Source organism: Magnolia sinica, chromosome 13 (assembly GCF_029962835.1).
Source record: "Magnolia sinica isolate HGM2019 chromosome 13, MsV1, whole genome shotgun sequence".
In the NCBI taxonomy this organism is placed as follows: domain Eukaryota; kingdom Viridiplantae; phylum Streptophyta; class Magnoliopsida; order Magnoliales; family Magnoliaceae; genus Magnolia; species Magnolia sinica.
In genome coordinates, this window is record NC_080585.1 from 8,742,090 (window position 1) to 8,766,412 (window position 24,323).

The window sequence follows — 24,323 nt, forward strand, 5'->3', positions numbered from 1 at the left end:
TGGACCCACCACCTGTACATGCCATCTAATCCATTCATCGTATGTATCTGCTGTGATAAAGGTACATACCAAAATTAGGCCATTCAAACTTCCAAGACCGAAGGGGCCACACAATGTGAAAAGGGGTCTTAGGCATGTTCTTTGCTGCAATGTAGCCCACGAAGTTTTGGACTGGGCTGTTTTTATGTTTCTGCGGTCAGCAAACATGCCAGACTGGTCCGATCGGAGTACATACACATTAGATACGTTCTGCGGTCAGCAAACATGCCAGACTGGTCCGATCGGAGTACATACACATTAGATACGAGCTCACCTCTTTGATAATTTTTTTCATGAGAGTTAGGGTCGTTTGGCATCTCTACCAATAAGAGTTTATTTATTTATTTACATGGTAATGAGAGGTTTTAGACATTCCTGTTAAAAATACTTTTTTTTTTTCCCAAGACTCAGGTCCTCTGGCATCTCTGCATATAACAGTTTATTTGTTTATTTGCAAAGAAATGAGAAGTTGTAGGCATTTCATAGCTTATTTGCTTCTTTCAGTAAAAATAGATTTAATTTTATATTTATTGATTTAAAAAATATAGCTTTTATCTCTCAATTCTCATAATGCTCCGATTTTATTTATTTTTTTAATTTAAAAAAGTTCATTTTACTAAAACTGATAAATACCCTACATTCACATTAAAGGTGGACTGAGACAAAATAAAATGCCCGTAATAAAGTGGGCCACATATGATAGATGGTCTACATTAAGTGGGGATCCATATGGACGGTTGGCACCGAAAGTACTCCCACATGATAAATGATCCATATTAAAGGTGGGCCACACATGATAGATATAGTCCACACGAATCGTGGGACCTATACGACGGACGGACGATTTAAAGTTAGGCCACATGATGGACATTTGAAATTGAAGGTGGATCCACACGATCAACAACTCATATTGTAGGTGACCTATATACACACACGATAGATGATCCACATCAAAGGTGGGAGATACACGATGGATGGCCAGCATTATGGATATCAATTCCGTTTTTATGAATTTCAACCGTGGGTATTAATCCCCGTGTTTCCTTTGGTGTGGCCCACTTGAACTTTGGATTAGTCTCATTTTTGGATGCATATTCTATCTTGGTCGGGAAAAACTGATGGACGGAGTGGATTTCCCATGTCATCAATGTGGGGCTCATTGTGTTAAAAAAAGGTCTAGTGACGTGCGGACTCACGTCCCTCCATGAACCCAACCTCCTCTCTCCGAATTTCTCTGTCCATGCATGCCATCGTCATGGTAGGACTCACATCTTGATCTGAACCGTCCATCTGGTCAGGACTTTTGAAAAACCTAAATGTCCAATGTTTGATCACTGGAATCCCTTGGTGCAACCCACCAGAGCCTCTGATCATCTACGTTTTCAAGCTCCTGAACCACCACGTACGACTTTGCAAAACTGATGAGCGGACCGGATCTTTCCCAGCCTTTTCTGTGGACCCAACCTAGCAGTCCTCTTTCTGTCTGGAATTCGGAGGGAATAAGAGCTTCTCTACGGTAAAGCCGTGCACGTCTCTCCTTCAGCCGGGAATCCGTGTGATGCTGCTCTTTATAAATCTCAGCCATCTAGATCCTTGGAGATCCTCCCGATCACGAACCCACCGATTAAACACCCTTAGAACTCCAATCCTTCTTTGCTACACCCGTTTGCAGATCCTCATTGGAGGAGATCTTCTTCCTTGTGGAATCCGTGACCCGCTGCACTGTTTAGATCGCTGTATTTCAAGACATTGCACGCACCAGGGAAGGTAATTCCCAGATTTTGTTAATCATGAGTATATAGCTAGAATTCAGATCCAGAGCTGTGATGAATGCTCCATATGCAGGAACTGATTCTTGTGCGTTTCGTGTAGGCGTGTGCTAAGCAGCAAGTCGACGTTATCCTTTGGCTTCTTACAGATTGTGTGTAATCCATACACGAGGATCGTGTTTCTCGCACCTTTAAGGTCAGTAAACCACCTAAGCAGTAAATCCATCTTCAATGCCAATCACTGGTTTCGTCCATTGCTTTGCTGCTATGCGACTCATATGTGAACCCAGTGACTCGGCTCCTTTTGTTCGTTAAAATCAGACCCTTGAGACTACAAATCATAAGGTTACATTTACAGCATTCAAACTCACGGGAAATTAGATTCTACCAGCCTATGGTTAAACTTCATGCTGTAGATGACACCATAATAAATCAACTCAGTGAGTCGGGTGCATCAGATCTTTGGAAGTTACCATAATACAGGGAATTGAGATATTACCAACATATCATTCTAATTCTTGTCAAAATGTAATTGGATTATTAAAATCATCGGACAACTAATTGTTTGTACTAATCTTTTTCGTAGATTTTGAGTCAAATGAGTTGCATCTCTATGCACCTGATTTGAGTCAATCTGCCTAATTCAATCGGGCATTTGACCATTCATAACTATATTAGGTAGGTTATCTTCCTAGTTGAAAATCTTATAGTAGTATGTAGTTTGATTTCATTTTGATTAGGTGTTACGTACCGTAGATTAAATTTATTTGACTATTTCATGATGCTATAGAAGGAATTATTTATTTGTTTACTGTTATGTATTGTAGGTGGAATTTACTTAATTATTGTTGCATATTGTAGAATAAAGTTATTTGCTGTTTGTTATTTATTAGAGAATGAATTGATTCGATTATTACTTGCTGGAGAATGAATTCACTTGATTATCAATGCGTTGGAGATTGAATTTATTTGATTATCATTACGTGTTGAAGAATGAAATTGTTTAGATTGTTGTTACTTGTTATTTTGTTACTAGTTCTCTATCAAGAAGGGATTATTTATTTTACATATGCTCTATCCTAAAAGGAACATTTATGTATTATCAGTGCTCTCCTCATAAAGTATTATTATTTGATGGGAGTTCTACCATGGAATAATCCAAAATGAATTAAGAAGATTTATTTTATTTTGGTTCATTGTTGTAGTTACAATTGTATTATGCAAATGTTGATGCTAAGTTATTTATTTCATCCGATATGTGGGCAATCAAGTGTAATTTGTCTTGTGGATATATTGCCTTCCTATATTCAGGTTTGTAGATGCCTAAATAAATTTAAGGTGCGCAAATTCATGGGCCACAATTCTCAATAGGTATAAAAATATTCGAATCATGAGTCTATCATTCTAAAATTACTTAGCATGTTAGGTGTGAGATTAACATGAGTTGTGGCCCTTGTGCAAGTCTCCTATTGATTTGTGATACTATGCACTATGACTTAATCATTTCTTATAAATTCTTTGTAACATGCTAATGTAGAATTTCTAATTTTGAGAATGATGTGACCCTGTGATCCATCATGCTCACACCTTCATAGATTGTATTGCGAGTGCATAGTTGAAGTAGTACGAGTACTGAACAATGTTACTAGTTTTATATATGCTATTATGATTAGTTGTAGTTGGATTTTATTTTTAAGTCATTAGGATAGTTTAATTTTAAAGTTATTATAATAAAAATTCAATTAATAATTGAATGATGGAATTAGTGATTTTTTTTTTTATATTAATGAATAATTAGTTTACTTTTCTTTTAGTTGGCTTTAATTACCTGTAAAAATCAAATGAAAATTTGTAAATTACAATATACTTTGAATAAATATATAATCTCACATCCTGGAATTTAAATTTGGGGCCGGGCCAACTCTGGTCTTGAACTTTGAGGCGTAACCTTTGGCATTGAAGGCTGACACATAATCAATAACTTACATTGTAGCTGGGGCTACACAAGATAAATGATCTACATCAAAGGTGGGGCATACATGATGGATGACGAACATTGTGGATGGGCCCGCATGATAGACAATTGACATTGATGGTGGGCTCACATGAATGGCCCATATTGAAGGTGCCTCCCATATTAAGGTGGGCCCACATAATAAGCAGTTCACATCAAAGTGGATTTGCATGACGAATGGCCCACATCAGAGTGTGGCTCCACATGATAGAGGGTCTGCATCTAGTGGGCCTCACTTGATAAACATCCAAGATCCCGTATCAGGGACAACCCATAACCAAGGTGACCCCACATGATGGATGGTCCACATTGAAGGTGCACCGCATGATGAATGGTGGACATCAAAAGTAGGACTTACATGATAGATGGCCCGCATCAAAGGTGAGCCCACATGGTGGATGAATCTCATTAAAGATGGGCTGATGGATGGTGGACATCAAAGGTGGGCCTCACACTATAAACAACCCACATTTAAGGTGGGTCCCACTTTTGGTTGCCTATTTCTCTTGAGTGAATGATTTTAGCCTTCGAATCAATAACTCAACAAAATGAACAATCCACATTATTGCACTTTTTAAAAAATAATGGCAACTGCTATCAAAAAAAACTTTTATTCTAGCATTTTACTAAATGTACTACTTGTAAGTAAAAACCTTTTTTTTATCCTAAAAAAGCAATTTTATCAAATGAGTACATGGTAAAAAAACATGCTAATACAAGAAGTCAGAACTTTCTATTTCTTACCAGCATAGCTTTTATCATATTAGATTAGAGTTGCTAAACAAGTCCTTGTACATTTTAAGTGTCTTTTTATAAAAGAACCACACACATTAAAAAAAAAAAAAAAAAAAAACCTTAGTCACAAACATCTAAAATTGAGCTCTTCTTATTTTAGTTAGTAGTAACCATATATTAGATAAACTAATCTTTACTACATAATGCCTTCATATTTAAGAGTAATCATATGTTAAAAATTTTGGTCTCTAATTCATAATTACTGTTAACTAAAATGAAAAAACTCACTTTTACGCATCCACCGGATAGAGTCTTAACACTAACATAACTAGAGGAAAAAAAAAAGGAAGAGAGATTCTAAAAAAACATCAATGTCCTTCGTCTTCTTCTTCACCTAAAAGAAAGCAAGAAAATTCTATGAAGTTAGATGAGAAAAATAGATATTTGCATGTTTAAAGAGTGAGACGGCTAGAAAGGTAGGTAGAGAGAGAGAGATTCCAAGAAAGAGATGGGTGGAGCTTCAGACAAAGAGAGCGATAGATTGACTACGGGTTTTTGTTGGAGGGTGCGTTAAACTCTTACCCCTCTCAATGGCTGACCACTCACTACTTTCAATTCCAACAATGCCATTTTCAAATATGTTAATTACAATTATATCTAAATAAATTTTACATCACACAATTTTTTATTTCGAAAATGTCCTTCTCCACCTGTTTTAGTACTTTCGAGTGATTTCTCTTTTAGCCGTCCATTTTGAAAGGTTGAGATGGCATTATCAAGTTGATTTTTTTTAATGGTCATGGGAAGCTGGGACACAGCATGCCAGTGGTCTAACTTACAGCCACATGGCCCACCTGCCAGAATAAAAATCCGCTTCCGCTGTAAAGTATCCTCTAATTCCTAATGATTACAGATTGGGTCAATCTATAGGAATATTCTTACAAGCTGACACGTGGCACTATAATGTTCCTTTGCAAGAATATTAGCACATGATAGACTATGCTATTTTATAGTCCAGATGAGGAAGCTTGCAATGCTCGGGCCCAGCCAATTGTATCTTACTAAGCACGGCGTAGGCCCACCGTTCAGAATATCCAGACTGTTCTTCTGGTGGGCCATTTTCGGACAGCAAAGATCCTAGCAATTCCATTTGTGGGATGTTTGAAAACTATATATATACAAACGATGCATGGAATTGTATGATGTATGCTTTCGTCCGTCCGTCCGTCCGTCCGTCCGTCGATCATCCACGGCATGATCAGTCCTTAAATGAATGGTCTTGATCACTGAAATGAGCTCCACTGGTTTGACCATCTAAGGCGAGGATTTTATAAGCATCTCTATTGGTGCATACACGCCATGTCTGGAACCTCATCTCGTGCCCCTTGTGGTTGCATGACGTGGCACAAGTGGACGAGATCTGGATCCTTCATAGGGCGCGCTCCAACCGTTGTGGACCCATATTTCAAAAGTCACCGTTATTCGTGAATCCCAACCGTTAGAACAGTAATATTGGTAGAGACATCCATCTCTTTACGTTACACTATGTAATTGTCGCTATTCAACAGGCATGAAACACGTGCATGAGATCCAAGCTGCTCATCGGAGAGAGTGATGAACGGCCTACAGTCACGACACATATGGCCAACCTGAGATCAGAGACCGGGCATCTACTTTAGGGCTGTCAAAGTGATTGGACCAAGGCCGGGTAGTGAGGACCCGGATTGGCTATTGACAGGTTGAGTCGCGAGACTCGCTACTCAAGTGACGTCACCATGTTATGTGGGCTCCACCATAATGCATGTGTTGTATCCACACCGTCCATCCATTTGGTGAGATAATTTTAGGGCATGAGCCAAAGAATTAGTCAGATCCAAATCTCGAGTGGATCCCACCACAGAAAAACAGTGGATATTGAACGCCTACCATTAAAAACATCAAGGGGCCACAGAAGTTTTTGATCAAGCTGATATTTGTGTTTTCACTTATTTCATGTCTGTGATAAATTGTGAACAGGTTGGATCTCAAATAAATATCATGGCGGACCTTTGGAATGTTTCAACGGTGGCCGTCACTCTCCCCACCCGTTTTATCTGGTGGGGGTCCAATTGAGCTTTGTATCTGACTCATTCTTTGGATCATGCCCTAAAATGATCTATCCAAGTGGATGGGCGGTATGGATACAACATATACATCATGGTGGGGCCCACAGAATATGGTGACGTCACTTCAGTAGCTACTCTCGCTACTCAGGGCCCGTTTGGCCGGTCGGATTAGAAGGGATGGGATGGTATTGGAAGGGATTGGAAGTCAAATCCCGGGATTGGCCTGGCGTGCCGAACAGAGTCGGTGATCTGATCCCAATCCCATGGATCTCAAGACAATACACTGACAACACCATCATTACCTTTAAATCCCATCCAATCTACCCTAATCCTTTCAAATTGGCCTGGGGACGTGTTTGGTTTGAGGGATTGGAAGGGGTGAGAAGGTTTAATACCGGGATTGGCCGGGCGCGCCAAACGGACTGGATGTAGCAATCCAGGGATATAGCAATCCCATGGATCTCCAGACAATCCACCGACGACAACATAATTACCTAGAAATCCATGCCATCCACCCTAATACCATTCAATCCTTCCTAATCCACCCGGCCAAACGGGCCCTCAACGTGTCAGTAGCTAATCCGCGTCCGGCTAGTGACGCCACCACAGCCACGTGGCTAGTGGTCGGTGCTATATGGACACCATGATGTATGTATTTTATCCACGCCGTCCATCCATTTTGAAAGATAATTTTAAGGCTTGATCCCAAAAATGAGGTAGATCTAAATCTCAGGTGGACCACACCATGGGAAAACAGTTGTGATTGAATGTCCACCATTAAAAACCTCCTGTGACCCTAACCATCTAAAAAGTGGCCTCCAAATGAAGGGTGGAAAAAAATTAAAATAGTACTTGGCTTACATAAACTACTAAAGTAATGCTTGTCATATCGGAACCATCAACTAGCTGCAATAAGGTTCACTCGCTAAACACTTTTAGATTGATACATAATATTGGGAGAAGGATACACTTTTAGCTGCAATAAGGCTCACTACCGCACGCATACGATGATAGATGATACAAGAAATGATACAAATTAAAATACAAAAACTTATGTGGCTCCCTTTTGTTGTAAAAAAAATGAGACAAATTAAAACACAAAGATTTATGTGGCTCCTTTTTGTTGCGTCAACGCATCTACAATAATCCACCATGATAAAAAACAAAAATGAATAAACAATTCTCGTGATAGAATATTTATTATCCCAAATAAATTAAAGTTTATATAAAACTTCATGTAAAATAATAAAGTTACCTTTAAGTTAGGGCTGCAAAGCTTGTTCTAGAAGGTGTTGGCTAGATGAATAATATATCTTTGATGATGATCAAGCTCCATAAATCCATGCAAATAACACTTCCACATGAAATGTAGAGTTATGAATCTATCATATTAGCATTCTTTTGTTCCTCTCACTTGTTTTATAGGCAGTGCATACAACGCCAAGGCTATAGAGGTAACATGTTGTATACCTAAAATTTATTTCATTTCTCAAGTTCTATGTGCTACATTAGACCTCTAATGCAAAAAATCAGCTAGATCCACAACTTGTGTGTGCGGTCACTGTGCTTCTTTATCTTTCATCAAACTGTTAATTAAGTGGAACTTGTGATAAAGAGAAGATAAAAAAAGCATGACACATACACACTAGATCCACATGATGTGAACTAAGCAATTTTGGCAGCAATTTTACATTGTTTCAATTAATGTGGTCATGGTGAGTTTTTTAAGTCTTTTATTTTTTATTTATGATTCGAATAATGGTTCTCATATGATGAAAGGAATGGAATTTAACATAGTGACCCTATGTTTCACAATTTAAATACTGCTTTTAATGGGTGCTGTAGATGAATAAGGCAAAACTAGTAACAAGGCCTTTTGGTAAATTTAAATACATATAAATATTAGAAAGAATCTTGAGATTTGCTAGAATTTATTCCTACTAATTCCACTACAATGCATCAGACTTTTAGCTTTTGAGTTTGGGTCATCATCCAATAATCAAAAGCATTTTTGTAAGTCATGTCTCATCGTATGTGATGGAAAGACTACAAACATAAGTTTTCAATTAAATTATTTCAACTCTTTGCGAATTTAGTTCTTATGCTTTCAACATGAATGACCACTGAGATTCAAATATTCAATTGGAAAGATTTTTTTAGGCATCTTACATCCAAGGTGGTCCATTCCAATAAATACTTTAGGTCATTGAAATAAGCCCAAATCCAACTACTAAATTGTTGACAGATCTTATTGTAACATGTTGGGATGCATTAGAACAAACCTTAAAACTTGTTTTGGCTTGTTTAGCACCCCTCAAAAATCTCGAATTTTGGGGGAATTGGGAATTGATATTTAGGATTTATGAAAGTAAAGTCATTTGGTACTATGGAAAGATCTCATTGAAGGTGGGTCAAAATATGGGGTTTTCAATCTTTTTCAATTCCAAAAGTGATGTTAGCTTATAAAATTTACGACTTTAGGAACATTTTCAACCATCTTACCTTCTTTTAATATTTTTTTTTCCTGAATTTCATGATAAAGTAATATAAATAGCCTTTTTTTTTTTTTTCCATAATTTATTCAAACAAATATTAAGACACAAAATTAAAGGTTAAATATATATGTAGTAAAAGAAAGGTAAATGCATTTATAATTATTACAGTTTTCTATAGTCAAATCTCAATCCTTATAAGTTTACCTAGCTTAAACGAATAATGAAAACATGATATGATTGTAATTAAATCTAGTTGATACTCTCACACAAATACAATAAATCATAATCATTGTCCATTTACTTTAATTTATTGGAGTGAAGAAACAAGTAAACACTTCAGGTATCACATTCTATTAATATTTTTATTTGCATTTGCTCTATAACAATTGAATGTCACGAAAATCAAACCTATACAAAACTATATATGAGTCATACCAAAAAAAAAACAAATTAATAGAATTTAGGTTACTAAAAGCTTGAAAATATTATTTATGGAACAAGGATTTTTTACAATAAAATCAGTCCAATAGTCATCTTATATTGCCCGCGCAAGTCATGTTTAGAATATTTAAATCATTGATATATCCCATGAGTATGCTATGAAATCATTCCATGGATCCAACTGTCAAAATCCAAACCCCAAGTAAGGTATTTGCAATTCAGGGTACTGAAAATCCATACTGATTGAATATTCAGAATTTGAAACCAAGAATGATAAATTAAAAGATTTCAACTTCCAGATTGTAAGCGAGCCCCGCAACCCTACGTGTCAGTTGGAAGCCGAAAGGGTAACTTAGTCATTCACTAAAAAGTACTTAGTCGGGTGGAATGTAAAATCTAGAGATGGATAACAACACTCGGGTTATAAAAATTCCCGATGGGAATGTATCTTTAGGCCAATTCGTGGGAAAAATCGTCGTGAATGCGACAGGTGCGTTTGCTTTCGCATTTACGTCAATCAGCGATCAATGACTTGTTCTCCGTCGTGGATGCCAGCCGTTGAACCACACGTTTCTTCTGTTTGAATTATGAAATGGTGGGTCACCATCCCACGTGTCTCACTCCTTCCAACGGTCTATTTCTATCTACAGACTCGAAACGCGGACTAGATTCTAGAAACTGTAGATAGAGGGGTAATTGGTAATATCAAGAAATTATCAATTCGCTTAATCTGGGCTGTACATTAATGAGCTCATGGATCCGAATAGCCGCCCTTGTCTCCATGACCGTCCATTTTCAAAACGATTGATGGCTTGGGTTCATCTGATCTAAGTGACCCTTTACATTAATGATCAATCCAAGCCCGGGCCACCAAATGGGCGATTGGATTCGACGATTGGCAAATAGCCATTTGAAGCGGGAGTTATATGGGGCCCATAGAGATGTCCGAGACAAATCCACTCAGTCCACATGTTTTGAAAGACTACAACAGGACAGGATTCTAAAAATCGGGTAGATCCAAAACTCATGTCGGCCATACCACATGAAAAATTGGGGATTGAACGGTTGACGGTGACAGAATTTTGTATAAGGAAGATATCTGTTCCTAAAGTTTATCTGAGTGGTAATAATTCTATGAACGGTTTAGATGATATATAAAAATCATGATCAGCTCCAGGAAGGTTTCAATAGTGGACGTTGCTATTCCCACTGTTTTGTTGGTATGGCCCACTTGAGTTTTAGATATGCCTGATTTTTAGAATTATTTCCTATTATGGTCTTTCAAAACAGATGGACGGAGTGGATTTGTCACGGATATCCATGTGGACCCTACACAGCCCCGGGGACAGAGATATCTCGGTCCGCGGGTCACAGGCAAATAACTTCAATGAGCACATAGTGTCGGTGCGCACATTATCTATCGGTAAATAGGTGCTTGCCGACTCTCGATGCGCACAGTCTCAACGATTTTAAATGATCTTGACCATACATTTCCAAGGATACTGATCCGACGGTCCAATCCGTGTGACTTTGCACGATGCCCCATGAAGAGTGAGCGGGGCATAATGGCCATCCTCCGATTGCAAGGCGTGTCAAAATGCAACTAGTCTCTTCGGAAAGTCTCCTTTTCCCATTGCTCAGATCCAGACCGTTGAATCTAATAGGCCCCACCGTGGGCAAGTGACGAGCGGAAAAACCACCCAATTGAAAGATCCGGACCATACATCTTTTCTACTCAGTCACCTATTCACAGTCAATTAGTTGGATGTAATAGTGTAGGTTCTTCCAATCTGAGAGCTTTCCTTATTTAAACGGTATCCTATCAGATCAACGGTCCATATTACTGTTCTTCGAGGAATCTTGCACAGAATCCTGTAATTACCTTCTGGGTATCTTTTTACGGGCCCTACTTCGTTTTAAGGCGGAAGGAAGGATCTATCGTTTCGAAATCAAACGTAAATATTAGGTGCACACAATCAATGCAAGTTTTTGAATTTATTTATGGTAGGACCCACGAAGATATCTTTATCCTTTAATCAGGACACGTGTATGGTGTGGGGCAGTCCACAGCTCCACATTTATAACAGTACACCAATATTTTACTTTATCGTTTCACTTTCGTTTAGGCTACTCTTCAGAGGCAGTTAGGATCATCCGGTCAGGATGAGTTCCCAGCTATGGGCCCTCAATGGCTGGGCCCACCTTATTAACGGCTCAAATTTCAGGCAAGACAATTTCTGATCAAGGACGCGGGTATTTGTGCACACAAAACTCACTGAGAAGGCTCAGATATTTGATACGCAACGCTGGGAATTAATGCCTAGCCATAAAGACACATAAATAAACTGTTCACTCTACAGAATTCAATTCAATCCAAACCGTTGAACTAGTAGCTACCACCGTAACTAAATCATAATCCAAAATCCACACTGAGATGATGATCCAAACCATCAAAATTACAGTGATGAAAGTTTATAATTAAAAGTAACCGTTGATTGAATAGTATTGTGATTTGATAATTTCTTTTTTGGATTTCTATATTTTTATGCGATTTAGACGGTTTGATTTGAGTTAACTATTTCCACGTGTACAGAGGCTCTGTTAATGTGTATGGATCTTCAAATTCCCTCAGCGTATCAAAACTTCAAACGGAAAAAGTTAGAGAAAGTGACGGCAAACATCTGTCCTTCGTGAAATCCAGGTTACCTTTTCATTTAAGTGAGAAACCAGCGTTCGTTGCTATTTTCGTCGAATTTACTAAAATACCCTCAGGCGGACTTATCAAGAACTCTCTCAAAAGCTTCTTCAATATAACCCTTCTCTATTCCCGTTACAAAAGAAAGCGACTCTCTCCCTCTCTCTCTCCCTCTCTCTCTCTGGAAATCCATATCTCCGATCTAGGGTTAGGGTTTCGGAGATTCCAAGCCCTTTCCTCCAATTCCGATCGAATTAGGGTTAGGGTTTCCTTTCAGGGAGAAGATGAGGAGGGGGAAGATCGACATGGTTCTGTCTCTAAGCCGGCAGCGGTCTTTCCATTTCCTGATCGCGATCGGTCTCCTCTATCTCGTTCTCGTGACCTTCGAAATCCCTTTCGTCTTCCGCAGCGGTGATGGAGATTCCGACGTCGGCCTCTCGTCGACAGACGGGGGTTCCAAAGCCTTTCTCAGCGATGCTATGCCGCGGCGTTCCCGCCTCGAGAGCGAGGAAGACCGGCACGAGAAAGAAGCCCCGATTCGGCCTCGGAAAGACCCGTTTCGCGTCCCTCAGGCTTCTTCCCAGCCATCTCAGCAGCGGAGTATAGATTTTGTATCGGGCCTGGCCTTTTCCGGGACCGAAAGAAGCAGCAGGTTCTCGGAGCTGGAGAAATCGGCGAAGGACGCGTGGGAAGTCGGGCAGAAACTGTGGGAAGAAATCCGGTCGGGCGCGTTTGTGAAAAGCGTCGAATTGGAGAAGAAGAAAGTGAACCGGTCGGAGTCCTGCCCGCACTCAATTTCCCTATCGGGGTCGGAATTTCAGGAGCGCGGTAAGATTTTGGTCATCCCTTGTGGGCTGACGCTGGGATCACATATCACGCTTGTCGGCAAGCCCTATCTTGCTCATCCGGAGTATGACCCGAAGATCGCCCCTTTGAAAGATGGGGCCCAGTCGGTGCTGGTTTCGCAGTTCATGATGGAATTGCAGGGGCTGAAGACGGTGGACGGAGAGGATCCCCCAAGGATTTTGCACTTCAATCCGAGGTTGAAGGGCGACTGGAGTGGGAAGCCTGTGATTGAGCAGAACACTTGTTATAGGATGCAGTGGGGCTCCGCTCTCCGGTGCGAGGGTTGGAAATCCAAGGCTGATGAAGAGACAGGTATGTGATTTTTTTGCACTTCTTTCTGTTTATATTAAATCCAAGACTGTTCTAGTTGTTTTAAGCACAATTCAACTCAATTTGATATGCGGATTGTCTGACTGGGCGATTGTTTTGACTCGAGTATCCTCTTCAAATGTATTTTTAAGTGAGATTTAAGTTTTAGAAGATCTTCAGGATAACCCATAATGTGGATTTTGATGTTAGTGCAGTTCTGTTAATAGATCCTTGTCTTTTATTGTATCAAACGGGTGTGGTGTTGGAAATCCAGTTGTTCTCAGCTCAATTCGACAGGCTAATTGTGCAAAATAGTGATTCCTTTTCTTCTTCTTCTTCTTCTTTCTTTTTGTATGCCTAGGATTGTTTATTAAGTGGTGAATCTCTGCCTTCGATTTGATTGATCTTTTACTTGGGAAAATTCTTTGTTTTTTAATTTTTAATTTTTATTTTTAAAGAAAGAACAAATCTTACCTCCCAATTCTCAATTGAAGAGGCGATAGTATTACACTTTCAAGATATACGCAACTACCCAAATTGTATCGGGTTGTATCGGACTGTTTTGGGTCGATACAGCTGTATCGTTTATTTTGAATGTCGAGATTAGGCTAGGCTGAAAATTTATTCCATCACAAGCATTATCTCTTAAAGTACTTAACTGGGATTGGTATGTGCAGTTGATGGACTACCAAAGTGCGAGAAGTGGATCCGTGATGATGATAATCACTCAGAGGAATCGAAAACAACGTGGTGGTTGAACCGACTAATAGGCCGAACAAAGAAGGTCTCAATTGATTGGCCATTCCCGTTTGCGGAGGATAAGTTGTTTGTTCTCACCCTTAGTGCTGGGTTGGAAGGTTATCATGTCAATGTTGATGGGAGGCATGTCACATCTTTTCCTTATCGCACTGTGAGTACAATTAGAAGGCCTTTGAATCAATTTTAATGGGACTGTTTGAGTTTTGAGTTGATTCTGAAGGTTTTGGTGATATTGGCAGGGGTTTGTTCTCGAGGATGCAACTGGGCTATCACTGAATGGCGACCTTGATGTCCAGGCTATATTTGCTGCATCTTTGCCCACTACACATCCAAGTTTTGCCCCTCAAAAAATTCTTGAAATGTCAAGTAGATGGAAGGCCCCACCCCTTCCAGATGGCCCTGTGGAGCTCTTCATTGGCATCCTTTCAGCGGGCAACCATTTTGCTGAGCGGATGGCCGTAAGGAAGTCTTGGATGCAGTCACAACAAATCATATCTTCTAATGTGGTGGCCCGATTCTTTGTGGCACTGGTAAGGGCATCTCTTGAGTCATTCTCTGAAACCATCCATGTGTATCTTTGCACTGTTTTAACTTGAATTTAGAATCTAATGTTGGGTATCATTTTTGAGGAAAGCATGGAAGGAAGGAAGTGAATGTGGAGCTAAAGAAAGAAGCAGAGTTCTTCGGCGACATTGTAATAGTGCCTTTCATGGATAGCTATGATCTGGTTGTTTTGAAGACGGTTGCCATCTGTGAGTATGGGGTGAGTGAAATTCAACTATCAAAGTTGGAAATACTTCTAATTATGAAATATTGTTATCGTTAAGGAAAAAAATTAGAAATTTGTATGCCTTGATAATGGAAAAGTTTATAAGGATTGATGGATTTGATGTATTTGTTTATTGACACAGGTCCATGCATTCTCTGCAAATTATATCATGAAATGTGACGATGACACATTTGTCAGAATAGAAATACTTCTAATTATGAAATCTTGTTATCTTTAAGAAAGAAAAAGTTAGAAAATTGTATGCCTTGATAATGAAAAAGTTTATAAGGATTGCTGGACTTAATGTATTTGTTTATTGACACAGGTCCGTACAGTCTCTGCAAATTATATCATGAAATGTGATGATGACACATTTGTCAGAATAGATTCTGTGATTAAGGAAGCCAAGAAAGTCCCCAGTGGTAGAAGCCTATATGTTGGAAACATGAATTACTACCACAAGCCCTTGCGTTATGGTAAATGGGCTGTGACATATGAGGTATAAATTAACTTTCCCCACCTTTCCCTTAAATTATTATACTGCTCTTTTAAAAATAAAAAAATAAAATCCGTTGCTTGAGTAATTATGTGGTACTAAATCGCACTTGATGATAAAATGCTCTGAACTGCATTCCTTGAACGGGGGACTGCCATGGTTACATATTGAACTGTTTGGAAGAAACAAAGGAAAATCTGGAACTTTACTTGCCTTTTCCATCTTAGAAGAGTTTTTGGAGTCGGGTACTTATCTTAGTTTACTTATGCAGGTAAAAGAGGTATTATGGGACACCAACATGCTCCGAAAATAGTGTTTCCTCACTGACTTACTATAGGTTTATAGGAAGCAAAAGATTGAAAAGTAGATGATTTAATGCAATATGTAGAGCAGACTGGGAACTAAATTTCATATCTTGTTGGCAAAAATGGAACTGAATTGAAAACTTTAGTATTAGAGACTCTATTCATGCTCAGGCCTTTCATTTCTTAGAGAAGTCAGGACACTGGTCCAAACACCATGGCCTGTTGCATAGTCAGGATAGCCACATTAGTCTAATTTACCAGGACTAGAATCTCAATTCCCTGCTGACTTTTCAGCTTTAGTAGAATGTCTATTGTCAAATGCAGCAAACGCTGCAAGCATTGGGGCGGTATTGCTTTTCTGGTGATTTATATACTTTCATTGTAATATTTATGGTTTTTGGTGGAAACCTCGTCATTCGTTCTCATCGTCTTATTCATTACCAACTTCTCTTTCCTTCACTCTGAATAGCTCACAACACTATGCTTATTGTTTGTGTTTCAGGAATGGCCAGAAGAAGATTATCCACCGTATGCCAATGGCCCAGGCTACATCGTATCATCAGACATTGCACAATTTGTTGTAACAGAGTTTGAGAAACACGCCTTGAGGGTAAGATGTACAAACTTCTGCTGCTGTTGTTTTAACCCTTATTACCGACTCGAAAAAAAGAAAAAGAAAAAGAAAAAAAAGGCCTTCACGCTGACTATTCAACTCTGAAACAGCTCTTCAAGATGGAAGATGTGAGCATGGGCATGTGGGTGGAGCAGTTCAACAGCACGACACCCGTCGAGTATCTACACGACCTGAAATTCTGCCAGTTTGGCTGCATAGAAGACTACTACACAGCTCATTACCAGTCTCCTAGGCAGATGATCTGCATGTGGGACAAGCTGCAGATGGGGAAGCCACAATGCTGCAACATGAGATGATGACATGACTAGAGTATGAACACACACCCAGATGCGAATTCTGCAGTTGTAGCCGCAGCAGCCACCGCAGTGTAAATTCTCAGGTGGGACCCGTGATCAGGAGCTTGCCCTTTCAAATTCATTCATTATTTTTCTTCCCTTTTTTTCCCCTTTTTTGGAGCTCCGTGGAGGATGGGAGAGGAGGATTGCTGGCTGCTTTAGTGGGCTTGTTTCGTATGTGTACAACTGCAACACAACAACTTTAATTTAACTGTAAGACAAGAAGGCAATGAATATCCATGAATCAGAGAGAGAGAGAGAGAGAGAGAGAGAGAACAAAAATCCATCTCTATCACTCTCTTGCCGTTTTCTCTTGTGCTTAGAAAGCTGTCCGAAAATTTTAAAAGAAGGAAGATGCCATGCTTTTTGTATGGCCTTTGTGACCCCGTCCAAAAGGGGAATTGAATGCGAGTGCTTGTCCCTTTTTTCTCAGTATACATATAAAAAATAAAATAAGATGTTTGTATATTGGCCAATATGCCTAGGATGATGGTGGGACTCTGGAGCATATATTCCCGTGGATCATAAAGCCTACTTAAAAAGCATTTCCAAATGTGAAAGATAATCCTTTTTTTTTGGAGCATATGCGCTCACCCCCTTTTTAACGTTTCCACCAGGGTGGCTTTCTTTCCGTTCAAGAGCATTCTGTCAAAATTTCAACCGTTCATTAAATCGCTGGTCCTACCCATGGTTCAAAAATCCGAAAGCTGACTTGAAATCCTGCGGGGTCGTGGTGTCTTGAAGACTCGACCGACTCTTTAATTGGCTTGACTTGATTATATAATAATTTAATTAATTAATCAGAATAATATTTAAGATGGTAAATATGGTATAAATAGATGGCATGATTAGAGGTGTACACAAGTCCAAAATACTCGTTTACTCACTTGACTTGACTCTGCTTGAAGTGAGTTAGAGCCGAGTACGAGCGGAATTTAGGTACTTGAAACGAGTACGAGCCGAGCACGAGCATGAACGTACTCGACTAGGTACTCGACCAGGGGTATAAATACCCTTCTATAACATTTCACGCCTGCCCGTTCAAACTAAAAAACCCTCACTCCCCCCCACTGCCATACCAGTGCCCAGCGGTCATCCCCATCCGGACGTTACTCCTCTCTCTCTCTCTATCTCTCCTTCCTGCCGCTCGTCCAGTCGTCCTTGTTGTGCTCGTCCAGTCGTCCCTGCCCTGCCCTGCTTGCCCGGTGTCACAGTTCCTCCCTGCCGCTCGTCCGTGCCCGTTCGGTGTGGTAGATCTTCCCTACCGCCGGGCGTCTTTGCTACTTGACCCTTCCCTCTTTGGTGCCAGTCGTCCGGTTCCTGCCGCAGCTCTCCCGGTAAGCACCTATCCAGTGGGCCTTTTTTGGACAGTTACATTTACAAATTTTTAAAAAAATGCAATATTTTGGAACTGATTTAGATGTAATCTAAAGCTCTAACAGTGGATTTCAAACCACTCTGTGAGGGAATTTGAAACTCCCATTTACTTTGAGATGCCAAACAACCATAGGATTTGAAATCTCCTCAAATTCCCTGAATCCATGGTCCCAAACGACCCTTAAGTGTCTGATTGTTCTCCCATTTCTCCTCTCATTATGGATGAGAGGAGATGAGTTAAGTTCAAGTCAGGTTTAGAGCCTAGAAAACCGTATAGCAATTGGCACTCGAAAACTCTACTCGAACTCGGCTCGGAATCTACTCGGACTCTGCTCGTACTCGACTCGGTTCAAGCTTACCCGAGCTAAGCTGAGTATGAGCTGGGGCTGAGCATACCGAGCACTAGCAGGGCAATACTCGACTCTGACTCATGTACACCTTTAGGCTTGATGGCTTGCCTCTGGACATGGATCGTTGGTCGTTGGTTGAGGTGGTTGGTCTTGGAGTTAAAATCCCCCAGTTTCCATTTTATTTTTAAAAAAGCACAGCCTGACTCAAGTGAGTGACTCAGTCCGAGTCTCTTAATCCAGTTGATCGAGTTTGCTGTTCAACTCAGTTTTCTCCGTCACTGTGGAGCGAGTATCTGCTTGTTCAATCTGGACCAGCGGCTTTCACCCATTGAAATTGCCTGACAGGATGGTCAAAATGGTAGGCCACTCCTAACACAGTGGGACCTTTGATTGGGATGGTCTGTTTGAGCAGCCATTAGTTGCGGACTGCGATAGCCCATGCTCACAATTAACCCAGCACCATATGGGGGAGAAATGTGAATCAGACCACATTTTCACCGTCGATCCCAAAATTATTCCCATCCAAGAATTCAGTGGGCCACACAACAGGGAACGGTGTAAAAATCATGCTTACAAACTTTAAATTCACCTGGTGTGGCCCACGCAGGTCTTGGAATGTATTTATCTTTGGGGAATCCATTCATCCTGGTGTGGCATGTCAGATGAGTGGATCGGATGATGGCATATAGGACTACTGCACAATTTGGACAACTTCATTAGTGGGACTTTCCATCTCAACTGTTCCCCGTGGTTTAGCCCCCTCGAGTTTTGAATCCGCTATTTGCCAGTCCAAAAACAGGGTGGCGCACCTGATGTACGGGGCGGATCTCATCCAAATGAAGTCTTCCATCCACATCAGTTTGCCCATTGCCACGCCTTTCATGGGAAGCCATGTGGGGCCACCATGATGTTCGCGAGAAATCCATCACGAAAAAATAAAAATAAAAATTAGGCACATCCAAAACTCAGGTAGTGTGCACAATAGGAAAATGTAGGTAAAGAAATGCCTACCGTTGGAACCTCCCTGGGTCGACAGTGATGTTTATATACCATCCATACGGTTTACAAGGTAACTCCTACCGGGATGAGCTGAAAACACAAATATTAGCCTGATCCAAAACTTGAGCGGCCCTAGGAATATTTCAACGGTGAAATTTCAATTCTCACTGTTTCCTGTCCACTTGAGTTTTGGCCCATGTGCTCACAAACATTACAGTGAACCCCGCGTGGCTTCCCGTGACAGGAAGTTACTGCGAAAGGCATTCCCAGGGAATCCGCGTCCACCGCCGCCTCTTAAAATTTTCTAATGTTCAAAAGAGCCAGTCAGCGAAGCTATATTTTCAAATGAGAATGCTTCTTCTGGAAGGCTTCTCTCTGTACTCGATACCACACGTGGCAAGATACCTTACGGCAACATTTTAATTTTATTCGGTTCTGATCTACGGCCAGCAATGGTCCAACCCTATGTTCAGCCCCTTTGAAGAAGTCCCATTTAGACAGCTTTATCTGTATAGGGTCCTACCCAGGAAGGCCCCAACGGTTGGTCTTTTCCATCCCCACCGTTTCCTGTGGTATGGCTCGCTTGATTTTCGGATCTGCCTCATGTTTGGCTCATTCCCTGTAATGAGGTAGAGAAACGGATGGACATAGTGAATATAGGACAAACGTGAGGGTGGACCCCACAAAGCTCAGGGTTCTAGGCAAGTTGAGTCCTTTTTTAAGAGGAATTTTGCGTGGACCGCTTAAGTGAAATAAAACAATCTGCCAATTGGGCCATTTTAATCGGCATCAGTACCGTTCGTGGTAGGCACCGTCACAGTATGCCGTGGACGTTTCTCCGTTAGAAAAACTAGATTTGTGCTTAGATTGAATTATTTTAGTTGGATGATTCTCTGATTTTAGCTGTGACTAGTGGGACCCACCTCTCTAACGTTTCTGATCATCCATACACAAGGCCCAGCTAGTGGATTATGAAAAAGAATGCCCAGCTAGTGGATTATGAAAAATTTTTTTAGAGAATGATGAATGATATTCTGGCACTTAGAGATTACTTAAAAATTGGATATATGGCATAAAATTATTAAAACTAAACCGTTCAAATTACGTATAGCATTTTATATGTTCCGTGGACCAAAAATTAAAGTTATTTGATTATCTTCTACTCAGATTGGTTAACATTTATTGGAGGGTTAAATTGTAATATCCAATGGTCTTATTTCAATTAACAATTGTCCTCTTATCAGAGGTTAGGATGTTTCAACCCGTCTAAATTTTCGACTGTAACTTATCGACAGAGAATTCCAAAATCTAGTCTGTTGGATTTGAGTTAACATATGCCACGTGTACCATCTCTTAGTGCCTGCGTATCAAATGTCATACGTAGCCAGAGTATCAAATAGAACTCCGACTATGAAATTACTTTGGTCGTCCGCGGACCACCAGATTGGACCTCGCGTGACAATGGTGCATCATACTCATGCATGCATTGACCATATGCACGGGATACAGCCACTCAAATCCAGATTAGCTGATTGTAGGTGTCAGTGCGCCACTACTAGGGGAAACAGCCAGTGGATATCTACCCGTACAGAAGCTTTTCAACCATCCATTTGATTGTTCCAATTGAATTATTGGAATCATCTGATCAGCACGAATATTAGGGAACGACCCAATGGAGGGATGGGATCCCACACGTGTGTTGCGCATTGGCACTTAGGGTGGCGGGTAGACTGCAGTCTCTTTGTACACACGTGTGTTAGCAAATCTCATTAAAATCATGCCACTAATAGTCGGTTGATAAATGGGCCAATATTTACAAACTTAACTCGGACGCGGATTTCCCGCGTAACCCTGCGCAGGAAGTTCCCACGCTGGAAACCTAGGTGTGGACCACCGTGATGTTTGTGAGAAATCCACACCGTCAATCCGTTTCGTGAGCTCATTTTAGTATACAAGACCAAAATTGAGAAGTATCCAAGACTCAAGTGGGCCGAACTAAAGGAAAAGGTGCCTAGGGAAATTCTTACCGTTGAAACCTCCCTGGGGTCGACTGTGATGCTTTCATGCCATACCATTCATAACGTCATTCCTACTGGGATGAACCGAAAAAATAAATATTAGTATGATTCAAAACTTGTGGCCCCACGAATATTTCAACTGTAAACGTTCAATCCTTGCGTTTTCAGAACACTCGAGTATTGGATCTGGCCCACTTTTGGCCTAATGCCCTAAAATGAGGGACGCGGATTTCCTGCGAAAGCCTTTCGCAGGAAGTTCCTGCGCAAGGATGCTGGGTGGGGCCCACAGACATGTTTTTGATAAATCCAATCCTTCCATCCGTTTTTCGAGATCATTTAAGGGCTTGAGATCAAAAATTAGGTGTATATAGAACTAAAGTGGGACACACGAGAGGAAACAGTGATCATTCAGTGAGCACTGTTGAAGCATTCTTATGCCCAAAAAATTATTGTATTAGTCTATATTTTTTATTTTTTCACTTAATCCCATTGACAATGACCTTATAAACGGTTTAGATAACATATAAACATCAAGGTGGAGACTGGGAAGATTTCAACGGTAGAAATTTCTTTCCCTAATTTTCCTTCTCGCGTGATCCACTTGAGTTTTTTATCCACCTCATTTTCTGTCACACCCCCTAAAATAATATCTCGAAACAGATGGACGGAATGGATTTCTCACATACATTTTAGTGGGCCCCACCCAGATCCTTGCGCAGGAACTTCCTGCGAAAGGCTTTCGCAGGAAATCCGCGTCCTAAAATGAGCTCAAAAAACGGATGGACAGTGAATTTATCACAAACATCACTGTGGGCCCCACCTAGGTTTCCAGTGCATGAACTTCCTGGTAAAGGGTTTAGCAGGAAATCCGCCTCCACTTAACTCGTATTCGCTTTTTATTTTAAATTTTACACACGCACACACACCCCAACACACTCACGCCTATCCGTAACTCCTATTTATTTTTAACTCCTATTTGCTTACTCCCTAAGAAAAAATTTAAGTGCACACGTGTGTCATATCTGAACCACTCATCAGGCGGACCTCAACTGTAGACACTATATTTCAAGAATTACGATGAAACAATAATCAGGGGCCTAACACCCGAACAAAAAACACGGACGTATAAGAGAAATTCACCACTCTCCACAGCAGCACACGTATCAGATTGTCCCGATTTTCGAGAGATGGGATCTGCACGGTGGGGATACCTGATGAACGGCATTGATATTACACACACGCGCCTCACTTGCACTTGTGAGGACAACAATAATGTACCACCTATTTGGTTTTTCTTGCTTATGAAGTAGAGATAAGATCGATTAAGGTCCAACAACCCCACCACAGCCTTCCAAAGTGTCTTAAATGATTGCCAATCTGACTTGAAGTACAATACAAGACTTGCATCACTAACTTCTCATACTACAAGAACTCATCCACACTCCTAATTTCTCTACATTTCCACCCAAAAAATGAAGAATTTCAACCCTTCTGCAACATCTTTTCTCCTTCTCTTCACATGCCATTTCATCTTATCCACCAATGGTAGTTTACTACACTTTAAATCTGCACCCTTAATTACCATCTTTATTTAGAAATTTTAGCTCTTGTATAGCCCAATCCGCTGTATGTTTGAGATCCGAGCCGTCCATCAGGTAGGCCCCACCATGTAGATACCCTGGACCAAGAAACCAGCCGTCGTCCAATGTAATCGGTAATGTGACAACAAATGGACGGTGAAGAAGAACCGCCCAAATTTATTTCGGTGGTCCTTTTGTTTTCCAAAACGTGGCCCACTTCATTGATGTGCTGGAGAACGGACAGCTCAGATCTCCACCACGTGTGGCACGTTAACACACGTGGGGCAGGTTGGATGGCCGGAGTTTGCACGCTAGAGATTTACGTTAATGTGAAAATGGTGGTTTTTTTTTTTGCAGGCCGTGTGATTGGAGAATCAGTCGCGTTCTACGTCTCTAACAAGTGTCCGTTCCCGATATGGCCCGCGACGGCTTCAAATGCGGGCCAGTCGGTGATCGAAGGTGGAGGTTTCTCCCTTCCATCGGGTCAGACCCATCGGATCCATGTCCCACCTACATGGTCTGGTCGAATCTGGGCCAGAACAGGATGCAGCTTTCCTTCCCCCTCCAAACCGGCCTGCCAGACCGGTGACTGTGATGGACGGCTAGCTTGCAATGGGACCATCGGCCTCCCGCCGGCTACTCTGGTGCAGGTAGGGCTGCAACCCGATAAGAGTAAACCGAACTTCTACGACGTCAGCTTGGTCGACGGATACAACCTTCCGGTTACCGTCACAACGAAGCCGGTCAGACCCAACTGTTCGATCAGCGGTTGCGAGAAGAACATCAACGTCCTGTGTCCGCAGGAGCTTCAGGTGTTGGACGGTAATGGGGCGGTGGTTGCTTGCAAGAGTGCGTGTTTGGCATTCGATCTGGATATGTTTTGCTGCAGGAATGCGTATGGGACACCAGAAAAGTGCAAGCCAAACACGTATTCAAAGGTGTTCAAGAATGCATGTCCCACTTATTACAGTTACGCCTATGATAGCCCCCCACCTTTGGTGAACTGTTATTCTAAAGAGTATGTGATCACCTTCTGTCCTTCTAAATGGGGGGCCCACATGCCCATGTAGATGATCACATGACTTGGATATATGCTTGCATCATGGTTTGGTAGCTGGTTTCTAATCCTATTTGTATAAATTGAAGGAGATTTTGTTTTGGGGTGAAAAGGATTAGAAGCTTATGCTGTTTGTATTTATTTTAATAAAGGATTTCTATAGAAATTAAGAACCGTTTTCAAATTTATTGTTTGG

General features: G+C 40.8%; 2 protein-coding genes across 2 annotated transcripts; both read left to right on the plus strand.

The window, feature by feature from the left end:
• Positions 1 to 12,342: 12,342 nt before the first annotated feature.
• LOC131222693 (hydroxyproline O-galactosyltransferase GALT6) lies at positions 12,343 to 17,222 on the plus strand. Its single transcript, XM_058217855.1, has 7 exons — positions 12,343 to 13,451; positions 14,126 to 14,358; positions 14,447 to 14,737; positions 14,842 to 14,970; positions 15,302 to 15,475; positions 16,280 to 16,387; positions 16,501 to 17,222. Exons 1-7 carry the CDS (start codon positions 12,578 to 12,580, stop codon positions 16,705 to 16,707), a joined length of 2,016 nt encoding a protein of 671 aa, XP_058073838.1. The 5' UTR covers positions 12,343 to 12,577; the 3' UTR covers positions 16,708 to 17,222.
• A 5,658-nt stretch (positions 17,223 to 22,880) lies between these two features.
• Positions 22,881 to 24,311, plus strand: LOC131222694 (thaumatin-like protein). Its single transcript, XM_058217856.1, has 2 exons — positions 22,881 to 23,035; positions 23,428 to 24,311. The coding sequence occupies exons 1-2, from the start codon at positions 22,963 to 22,965 to the stop codon at positions 24,138 to 24,140; spliced, it is 786 nt and encodes a 261-aa protein (XP_058073839.1). The 5' UTR covers positions 22,881 to 22,962; the 3' UTR covers positions 24,141 to 24,311.
• Positions 24,312 to 24,323: the final 12 nt, after the last annotated feature.